At 41.2% G+C, this 11,260-nt stretch overlaps 1 protein-coding gene across 1 annotated transcript; it reads left to right on the forward strand.

The window, feature by feature from the left end:
• Window positions 1-7,627: 7,627 nt before the first annotated feature.
• LOC148653117 (acyl-coenzyme A thioesterase 1-like) lies at window positions 7,628-10,119 on the forward strand. The gene is made up of 3 exons (XM_088647697.1): window positions 7,628-8,365; window positions 9,007-9,209; window positions 9,328-10,119. The coding sequence occupies exons 1-3, from the start codon at window positions 7,789-7,791 to the stop codon at window positions 9,928-9,930; spliced, it is 1,383 nt and encodes a 460-aa protein (XP_088503823.1). The 5' UTR covers window positions 7,628-7,788; the 3' UTR covers window positions 9,931-10,119.
• The last annotated feature ends 1,141 nt before the right edge of the window (window positions 10,120-11,260 follow it).

Consider the following 11,260-nt stretch of genomic DNA (forward strand, 5'->3'; position numbering starts at 1 on the left):
CAAGAAAAAGTTTGTTCAGGCCCTTAGAATATTTACATATTTGAAACCTAAAATCCTTAGAAATAGTTTTGTAACCCTTTCCAGAATAATGAGCACCAATAACTCTTTTCCAGAGGTCCTCAGAGATCATGGCATGAAAGGTTTCCACAAACCTGTGTGGTGAAGATCAAACCCACGACATTTCGTATCTTTATATAGAGTAAGGCATTCCAAACTCAGCCTCCAAACTCATATCTATGTAATTATTTAAACAGCCCATTTGCTCATTCTAATTATTCCCTTGACAGAGCTAATTAGATTAGGGGTTCACTTATTTTTTCACATCCCTTGTACCTTGATTACACATTGTTAAATTCATACATCATTTTATTTCAAGATACATGGAATTGATTACTATAAACCCTACTAGATGTTACCATATTGACGGGTTGTGATAAAAAAAGCAACTAGTCCATCACGGGGCACAGAACAAACACGACTAGTTTTCCAGGAAGCCAATTAACCTACCAGAATACATTTGGACTGTGGGAGGAAACCAGAGGAAAGCTATGAGAACCCGGGGAGAACATACAAACTCCACACAGATAGTAGCCCAAAATGGAACCCAGGGCCCCAGTGCTGCGAGGCAACAACTGAACGTTGGCTAAAGGAAAACAATTTCTTATTTCAAATAAATATGTGATAGAATAGCTACGAAATGAGCTGCTGGTCTTATTTTATCATTAAAAGAAGAAAATTACATTTACCGATAATAGCAAAGAATTAAGAATTGGTTTTTTTTCAGATTGTATGTAAAAACTGAAATCTCTTCCATATTGCCAGTTATCGTATTTTAAAAATGCCCCTTTCCCACTTCTCTCATCTCAGTTCTAAGAGGAGAGGCTGAACTGGCAGGATGGTGAAGGAGACGTGTGGCTCTTGAGTGATGAAATGGGGTAGAGCTGGGGAATGACCTCACATCATCTGATGTCCAGAGGAGATGTTCTAGTGCAGAGACAGCCAGCCTGAGCCCTTCCCTTCCATGACAGTGAAGGGATTTGAACTTTTCTATATTACTACATCAATCCTTAATTGCCTAATTCGCCCATGCTAGTAAAGACTTACAAAGGAAAGGTAGAATCGATCTGAATACCGCTGTCTCAGTGGATACTCCTTTGTGTTGCACTAAACCAGTTAAGCTTTGTACTGTACACATCAGTATCATACTGGCTCTTGTAAATTGAGCGAGTTTATTTTCAAGTGTCCTTTGCGGCCTTGCTAATACCTAAAGCTGTACTGTGCAGTGCCAAGAAAAAGTTTGTTCAGCCCCTTAGAATATTTACATATTTGAAACCTAAAATCCTTAGAAATCGTTTTGTAACCCTTTCCAGAATAATGAGCACCAATAACTCTTTTCCAGAGGTCCTCAGAGATCATGACATGAAAGGTTTCCACAAACCTGTATGGTGAAGAGCAAACTCACGACATTTCGTATCTTTATATAGGGTAAGGCAAGGAGTTTATTTTCAAGTGTCCTTTGCGGCCTTGCTAATACCTAAAGCTATACTACGGAAAACCAGATGAGGACAGTATTGTCTACCATATCGTTTGTCAATTTTTCATCGTGTTTATGGATACGCTGAGATACAAATATTATTCATCTCGTTTATTCCGTACGTATAATTGTTTTATGGTTGTCCCCTTACGCTTTTGCAGTTATAACATTAAAATGATCTTCATACGATTATGATGAATCATTATAAAGTTTTCACTGTATTATCTTTCCTTCACAAAATGTTCTTGGCTCATGAGTTTGAAACTTGGGACATAAAATTAGTCTTTCTGGTTTAACAACATTTGTTCACCACATCTGTGTGCAATGGAAGAAAAAAACAGTTAAAATAAAAGTTGTTTTCCTGTGCGGTCTGCAACACACAGTAATGAAATACACTTACACAATAGTAAAGTACAAATACTGTTAATGCAATGGAGTCTGACTTCACCTTTAAAATACTTGTTCTATATTTTGTTTTGCCAAGTTTGACGTAGTGTAATATTTGCGTCAGCAGTGAAACTGCATGTTGATTGGTGGAGGGCTGAGCGGGAATAACGGTTGCTCAGGGTCAAAGGTCATAGTGAATGTAGGGGCTAACGGGTTCGGAGTTACAGGCTAAATAATAAAGAGTTTGTTCGAGTGTCACATCGTCATCCTGGGTTGTTCATTTCTACACTATACGTGTACAAGAAACAATGGTGTGAGAATAAATAGGTTTCACGTCAGGACAAAAGATTTAAAATGAACGTCGCTGGAAGAGCACTGCAGTACTTTTCTCCTGTTGGTCGGAGAAAAGGGCAGAGACATTTACAACACATGGACCCTCGACGAGGAGGCGGCAAAGGTACTCCAAACCTATTATGACCGTTTTGAAGTGCACGTTAAGCCTAAAACAAATGTTAGATTTGCTCAATATAAATTTCACGAGAGAGTACAGGGAGCTGACGAACCTTTCGAACCATTTGAAAGACTGTAATTACTCTGATAGCGAGGAGATGGTAAGGGATCGCATCGTTTTCCGAATACGCTCACCGAGAGTGAGAGAAAAGCTGTTGGATGTTGGTTCTGAATTGACGGACCAAAGACATCGTTAGGTCTCACGATTTAGCGCAAACCCAGCGAGAGCGCAGTACTCGCAGTTAATCGGCAGTGCGCCCTGCCAGGGCTGGGAAACCCAGGCCGAGCAGGAGACGCTAGACCGGAGTGGGCAGCAAAGCGCCAAAAAGAGTGTGGCTACTGCGTAAATTAGGCTCACGGCGAACAGGACGTTTGCCCGGCAAAAGGCAAGCAGTGCCTAAAATGTGGAAAATTTAACCACTTTGCAAAAGCGCGCCGCTGCGTGGCAGAAAATAAAGCAAGCGGTGAATCAGAAAACGTTGAGCTGAGTTGAGAAATGTGTCTGGACTTTTATATTGTAGACACTCATGCACCTCCAGTATTCTGACTAAAAGCATGTTTAGACATGGACCTCATTAAACTAGTCTTATCTGTGACCACCCCTCCCACTGAGAGAATGCCAATCTTACAAGATTTTGCAGATGTCTTTAGAGGAATTGGGCTTTTTGCAGGTGAATGCACTATCCACCTCAAACCAAATGCAGTTCCTGTAGTATACCCACCGAGACGCATACCTCTTGCACTGCGGAGCCGTCTTAAGGAGGAGTTGCACAACATGGAGAAGTCTGGCATCATTGCCAGAGTCACAGAGCCAACGGAGTGGGTTAATGCACTTGTGGTGGTGGAGAAAACGCATGGGTAAACTCCGAGTATGCCTTGATCCAAGGGATCTGAACAAAGCGTCCACGCTACCCTTTGCCAACGTTTGAGGATATTACACCAAAGTGGGTTGGAGCACGCTATTTCAGTGTCCTGGATGCTAGGTCAGGTTATTGGGCTGTCAAGCTCACAGAAGAGTCATCAAAACTAACCATGTTCAAAACGTTGTTTGGGTGCTACAGATTCCTACGCTTGCCCTTTGGGGTAATTTCAGCTCAAGATGAGTTTCAGCAGAAAATCGATGAGACATATGAAGGCCTCGAAGGCGTTACAGCGATTGTTGATGACATCTTGGTCTATAGGAGAACCAAGGAGGAACACGACAGGAACCTTCGCACTATGCTACAAAGGTCCCGAGAGCGAGGAGTCCGACTCAACTCGAAAAGCATGATCTGCGCCACTGAAGTCAGCTACTTTGGACATCTCCTCACCGTGGATGGGATCAAGCCAGATCCAGCTAAAATCGCTGCTGTGAAGGACATGGAACTTCCCAAAGAAAAAGGAGAGCTTGAAACAATACTAGGCATGGCAAACTACTTAGCAAAATTTGCCCCTAGCCTGTCTGATATCAACACCCCACTGCGTCACCTGAATGAAATACGCGCAGAAACTGCAAAAGATGCACAGCTCGCAAAGCTCAGAAAAACTATACAGGAAGGATGGCCAGAGGAGAGAAGAAGGTGTCCCCAGGGCATTATGGAATTTTGGAATCACAGAGATGAACTGTCACAGATGAATGGCATCATTTTCAAAGGTGAAAAAAATCATTATTCCTGCCTCACTCAGAGCAGAGATGTTCTCTCGGGGGTGATTACACCGGGGTGTAAGTCAGTGTTAATTTCACGTATAGAAGAATTTTAAAAAGCGTTTTTAATGCAATATAAACTCTTTTGGGATATTAAACACTTTGGATGTACGTACAAAACTATACTTACCTTCTGGTTAATTGTGCAATGTTAAGAAATGGAGTGTTCTCCATTCCCAATTGTTGTATTTTAAAAATTCCCCAATCACACTTCTCCAGGGTCATCTCTATTCTAAGAGGAGAGGCTGAACTAGCAGGATGGTGAAGGAGACATGTGGCTCTTGAGTGATGGAATGGGGTAGAACTGGAGAATGACCTCGCATTATCTGATGTCCAGAGGAGATGTTCTAGTGCAGAGACAACAAGCCTGAGCACTTCCCTTCTATGACAGTGCAGGGATTTGGACCTTCCTTCTAGATTCATTGTCTCTTTTCTTTTCCTTTCAGAATGGAATAAACTTTTACCTGTCCACATGTAAACTTTGTACACATTAGTGCAACAGCCCACAACTCTTGTAAATGGAGTGAGAATCTGTCCAAGCGTCCTTGACCAACAGTATATGAGTATATGGGTGTGGACAATACTGTCCACTACACGCCTGATTACCAGTTTTAAATGAGTTTTTAAACATGTATATTTTTATTGTTTCTATATAAGCCATGAACTAAAAACAATAGCCTCTCAAAGTTGTCCATATTTAACATGAAATGACCTTCATGTGATTAAACTGAATCATTAAAATTCTGTTCTCAGTTGATTGTTTTTCCTCTGCAAAATGTTGCTAGTTCAGGTGTTGTTCAGATGTTGTACACTAATTCAGTCTTTCAGGTATATCCACATTGGTTCACAAGTTTTATGTGTGGTTATTGTCAAAGTCCAAACAGGTTTTACAATATATCTGGAACAGTTTGTAATGAACACAGTGTTCCATTTAACCTGAAATGCACTGTCCCTCTTAATCTGTTAGAATCTGTACACTGTAAAACAAAAAGAAATGAATATAAACAACATTGTTTTCATTAGTGTCAGCACTTGATACCTACCAGAAATCATTATTCTCATCTTCTGAAATAATTCCTTATCATTGACCAGCAGTATTTCTCTTGTCATCATGATTACCTTATGAAGAAGTTATGTAGACTTCCCGATAAAGAAAACTGACCCTATTATGAAGACTTTACAAAAATATTTTTTTCCTGAGGTACAGATGCCTATCAGGAATTTAGTGATGTACCCAATTTATAAATAGTAAAGTAAAAAAATACAAGGAGAGTCCCACTTCACTTTACTTCAAGATAAAAACTGTTGTTACATCACGATAAAGATGTTTTCGTGTCCTTTAAATTCATTGCGCTTCTTTACGTGTTTTATACTTCATGTGTACCAGGCTGCTCTACCGGGAGGGATGTTATAACCAGAACAGCTGAACTCCGTACACAAAGTTCAAAGTCAGTGACCAATGATGCTGCTTTTCAAAACCCTCAGTTCAGGGGTCACAACAGGAAAGTCCTCTGTTTTCTGTTTCCAGTGGACCTGGAAGCGTTTTTTGCACGTCGGTACAAGAGTGACCATGAGTCCGGTCAGAGTTAAAGTGGAGCCCGACTCGAAGTGTCTGTTTGACAGACCCGTGACGGTGAAAGTGGAGGGGTTGTCTCCTCACCAGCCTGTCGCTCTCCGGGCGACTCTGACGGGCCACAAGGGCGACGTGTTTGCCTCGGTCGCCCGCTACATATTAGGTGCATATTGATCTATATACATAAAATGAATGGGCTTTGGTTCTTTATGACACCTTAGACGTTTAGTACCACACTGCACTGCTGGTGGTCTGTACGGCAAAGTGAAAAATATGGTGTTTGTCTTATTTACATAATGCACTACACATTTTTCTCATAAATATCTTCGCAAAAGCAAAACCTTGCCAAAATAGAGAAAACAATATTAACCATTTTTCTGCTTGAATCCGTGAAAACATCTACTTCCAAGAGGGAGGTAAGATTCACAATTAACCTGTTGTGATTTTGGCTGCACCGATAGGCAAAAAAGCTGTCACTCAATGAATTCTGACACTGAGACTTTGAAGAGGTTTACACATCCCTGTGGTCACTGCTTGGCTGTAAAATGAGTTATTTTGCTTATGCCTGTGCATCACATGAAAAGTAAACAAAGACTTATCTGTTTATGTTTGTGTGTTATCACACTGATTTCTTCTTTTGTATCATGTTATCATTATTTTATTATAGAAGATAACCATGTGAGGACCTGGCTTTACAAAACCTTATGGAGATTTTGTGGGCTTTTTTCCATCAGTTTTATTTATAAAAATGTCTGATTTTCATCCAATGTAGTAGATGTGTTGTTGAAACCTTACAAAATAAACTGGGCCTTTTTATGTGCTACTTGAGAACGTGGCTTGATAAAATGGAAAGCATTGGTTGTTTTTTTTCTGTTTTTCTTTTGGGTATTTCTTTCTAGTGTATGTACTGAGTAGGAGACATAAAAATGATGTTTTGACCTGAAGCCCAAGGGATTAGTTTCAATTGAAGACTTGAACTAGGCCTTTACTGTCTATACTTACAAAGTTGTTACAGTTGTTTTTGGGGACATCATTCCAGGCAGAAACTGCCTCTGGAGATCTATGAAACATGGATTACTAAAAGGGTAGAAGGGTGGTAAGCTCACCCTTAACAGTTCTATAGGTTTTAACTAAGAATTACTCATTTATATCAAAATATCCTGCTGTTTGGCCTTTGGATGTGCAGTGCCAAGAAAAAGTTTGTTCAGACCCTTAGAATATTTACATATTTGAAACCTAAAATCCTTAGAAATCGTTTTGTAACCCTTTCCAGAATAATGAGCACCAATAACTCTTTTCCAGAGGTCCTCAGAGATCATGACATGAAAGGTTTCCACAAACCTGTATGGTGAAGAGCAAACTCACGACATTTCGTATCTTTATATAGGGTAAGGCAAGGAGTTTATTTTCAAGTGTCGTTTGCGGCCTTGCTAATACCTAAAGCTATACTACAGAAAACCAGATGAGGACAGTATTGTCAACCATATCGTTTGTCAATTTTTCATCGTGTTTATGGATACGCTGAGGTACAAATATTATTCATCTCGTTTATTCCATACGTATAATTGTTTTATGGTTGTCCCCTTAAACTTTTGCAGTTATAACATTAAAATGATCTTCATACGATTATGATGAATCATTAAAAAAAAAAAAATTAAGTTTTCCCTGTATTATCTTTCCTTCACAAAATGTTCTTGGCTCATGAGTTTGAAACGTGGGACAAAAAAAATAGTCTTTCTGGTTTACCAACATTTGTTCACGACATCTGTGTGCAATGGAAAAAAAAAACAGTTAAAATAAAAGTTGTTTTCCTGTGCGGTCTGGAATACACAGTAATGAAATACACTTACACAATAGTAAAGTACAAATACTGTAAATGCAATGGGGTCTGACTTCACCTTTAAAACACTTGTTTTATGTATTGTTTTGTAATGTTTGACGTAGTATCTTCTGTTCGATTTTTCCCCTTTAATTTTTTTTTCTCGTGTCCTTTAAACGATTTTTATCCGTGTCTATTTTTCGCACTTTGAGGCCACCGTAGTCTCCGCTTGGCGGTTCGCAAAACAACACGGCAAAACAGTTCAAAGTCCATGAGCGAAAATGCTGCTTTTCAGCCACCTAAGAACGGGAGTCTCGGCAGGAAAGTCGGCTGTTTTCTGTTTCCATTGGGCCTGGAAGCGTTTTTTGCACGTCGGTACAAGAGTGACCATGAGTCCGGTCAGAGTTAAGGTGGAGCCCGACTCGAAGTGCCTGTTTGACAGACCCGTGACGGTGAAAGTGGAGGGGTTGTCTCCTCACCAGCCTGTCGCTCTCCGGGCGACTCTGACGGGCGACAAGGGCGACGTGTTTGCCTCGGTCGCCCGCTACCAGGCGGACGAGAGGGGTCTGATAGACCTGTCCCAGTCTGCGTCTCTAGGGGGTGATTACACCGGGGTGCAGCCCATGGGCTTCCTCTGGGCCCTGAAGCCCCTCAAGCCCCTGAGGAGACTAATGAAAAGAGACATGGCCACCCCGTTCACAGTGCACATCGCCGTCCACGGACAGGCTGCAGGGAGTGTGGAGAGCGCCGCCCCTCCGCTGGCCTCCTGCCTTCATGAGCGGAGCTTCCTTGGGGGAGGAGTGAAGAGGATACCGGTGAGACAAGGACGGATCCGGGGGACGGTCTTTCTGCCCCCCGGTGGGTGTTCTGTCACAGATAAAGATAACCCAATACAGTCACCAGCATGTAACTGTTCTTAAACGAGAACAGAATAATAGTTTATTAAATGCTCGTTTAAAACTGCTCACAGCCTGAATGCTCAAGTAGAGATTATTCATGGGAACATAAGCATAAACATTTCAGGCTCAGTCTATAAAAAAAGTTGTTTTACAGTTTAAGCAGGCTGTGATTACTGTTTTAGATCTGCACAGTATTAAACAGAGTTTAGGTATGTAAACACCTTTGTAAAGGGCTTAAAAGAACAAACACTAGTTACTAATAAGTTTTGATTATGTATATGTAAAGTACTTTGAGTTGCTTCGGGAAAACCACTTTACAGCTTTAAGGAATTATACTAATACTGTTCTAATTCTTGGACAAATGAAATATGCAAGAAAGATATACAGTATGTGTAATCATTCAGTTTTCTACATTATGCTATGGGATACTTGAGATGAAAATATTTGAAAGAAAGGCTTGTATTTTATTGTACTATACTATAATTCTACCAGACAAAAATGTAACAGCGGTTGTACAGTTTAATGACTCATGAAATGAACATTTCAGTGCTTACTTGAATACCGTAACAGTGTCAGAGCTGATGGACAGGTTTTCCTCAGGAGACGGTCCGTTTCCAGGGGTGATTGATCTGGGAGGAACAGCTGGAGGACTTCTAGAGCATCGAGGATGCCTCCTGGCCAATCACGGGTTTGCCACAATGGTACTGGCTTACTTCGGGTTTGAGGACCTCCCACAGAACTTGGAGGAATTAGATCTGGAATACTTTGAGGAGGCTCTCCACTTCTTTCAGGCACTTCCACAGGTATACCTGCATGCAGCTGTGTAGACCAGCAATGGCTGGAGTTTGGACAGATGTTTTAAACCACGTCCTCGCGCCCTACAATAACGTCACACCTTTTTTGTTTTCTTAATTCCTCCAGGTGAGGGAGAACAGTATTGGTGTATTGGGCGTCTCTAAAGGAGCTGACCTTGCCCTGTCCATGGCTAGTTTCCTGAGTGGTATATCCGCAGTGGTCAATGTGTCTGGGTGTAATGCCAATTTCCAGTCCCAGCTGCATTACAAAGGCACAACCCTGGAAGCACTGAGATTTTCGCCGGAGAAGATCATGGTGGATAAGGAATCGGGCTTATTGAGGTTCTGTGAGGCCTACGCAGACCCTCGTGATCCAGGATGCCAGGCAGTAGTGCCCATAGAGAGGGCCAGTGCCCGTTTCCTTTTTGTGGCAGGTGAGGATGATCAGATCTGGAAAGCCAGCCTTTTTGCTACTGAAGCTGCAAAGCGTCTGATCTCACACGGCAAAGAGAGGCCAGAGGTCCTGATTTTCCCTGGAACAGGACACCTCATAGAGCCACCATATTTCCCTCACTGTCACTCCTCCTTCCACAAGGTGATAAACGCCCCTCTACTGTGGGGAGGCCAGGCTGAGTCCCATGCCTTTGCCCAGGAGGAGGCCTGGAGAAGGATCAGGCAGTTCTTCCTGGATAATCTAGGAGCAGCAGGATGTAGACAGAGCAAGCTTTAAGTCCAACTATATTGGAGAGTATTTGTTCCATGGTAACCATTAGAATATCTGTATTGCTTGAGCCCCAGCTGTTGCTTCACGCAGCTGTATTGTAAGTGTAGTTTCTTTTACATTATTCTGATTTATAAAAAATTGAATGACTCATTAATGTAGTTTTTTAAAAAACATTAAAACTCAATTTGTGTTGAATTGCTGCTATTTTGTAATAGTATTTGTTCTAATAGTTCAGAAGGAGGTCATACCTCAGTTCTCATGAGGGTTTAAATACAACTAATATTTGCCAGCAATCTTTGTGATAATTCCCATGTGCTCTCCTGAAATTCCTGGTCCTCTGTTTATGACTGTCAATGTTTATAAATGCACAAGGTGCAGCTCTCAGCATGAGAGGAAGTGCTGTTGTGTCTGTCACATGTCACCCCTGACGTTTAAAAAGTGGTTTCTTGCTGCACCTTGCAATAGGTCATATGTTTCATGTCTCTAAGCAGAACATCAGTGTGACTAAGACAGGGGAGATCATACTGTAAATCAAGAGGTTTACCGCAAGCTAATAAACAAGTCACGTCTTGTGACATATTAATTTTCAAAAGTATACAACTAAGAACTGGAGAAAAAAAAGGGAAGTCTCAAACCTAGCGTATGTCCAGGATATATAACTTTGATATACCTCAAATAAGGAAAAGGCACTACTGTAACAATGTAAAGAGAAGTGTTGTTCTGTTACTGTAAAGGTTTTTTTTTTTAATTCTCTGCTGTGTAATCTGTTCACTTCCACTGCACTACCCTGGGGGCTATTGGAATGAGTTGGCATAGCGCTTCTTCAGAGAAAGTATCAAGAGAATACAGTGCCAGGGTTCCTCCCACAAATGTGAGTGTCCCATGACATACTGTATGAGGGTAATTGCAGCTAATTCTGGACTCTGTGATATGGATCCATTTGCCTTCTTTTTCTGGTTAGGAAAAGCAGCACTCACTGTGGCAGTATCATTTAGCAACCCCATCCTCAGAGCTCATGCACAATATATTCAATACTTTATATTCCCAAAGCCCCTTCTTCCTTATCAGTTTCTCCAGAATACAGAGCAAGTTCTAGCAAGTACATTGAAAACAGTCCAGTAGTAACCCGTTTGTCCAGTGACTCTATACAGTTACTCAATGAAGGACCTACATCATAAATTGTTCAGCAAAATGTACCTTTATGATGTGTTGAAGTCAGTGCAGTAGTTTAGTAAAATCCATAAATTGTATAGTGCACTATACCACTCCATTGCAAAGTCTGCAATCATTTCTAGTTGTCAAATCCATGTTGTTACTGTATTTCAATTTCAAAGTG

The sequence above is a fragment of the Lepisosteus platostomus genome, chromosome 10 (assembly GCF_059453375.1).
Source record: "Lepisosteus platostomus isolate fLepPlt1 chromosome 10, fLepPlt1.hap1, whole genome shotgun sequence".
Taxonomy (NCBI): Eukaryota; Metazoa; Chordata; class Actinopteri; order Semionotiformes; family Lepisosteidae; genus Lepisosteus; species Lepisosteus platostomus.

Coding starts and splice junctions, on each gene's coding strand:
- LOC148653117 (XM_088647697.1), top strand. CDS start 7,789: ATGCTGCTTTTCAGCCACCTAAGAACGGGAGTCTCGGCAGGAAAGTCG. Junction 8,366..9,006: donor GACGGTCTTTCTGCCCCCCG/GTGGGTGTTCTG, acceptor GGTTTTCCTCAG/GAGACGGTCCGTTTCCAGGG. Junction 9,210..9,327: donor TCTTTCAGGCACTTCCACAG/GTATACCTGCAT, acceptor TAATTCCTCCAG/GTGAGGGAGAACAGTATTGG.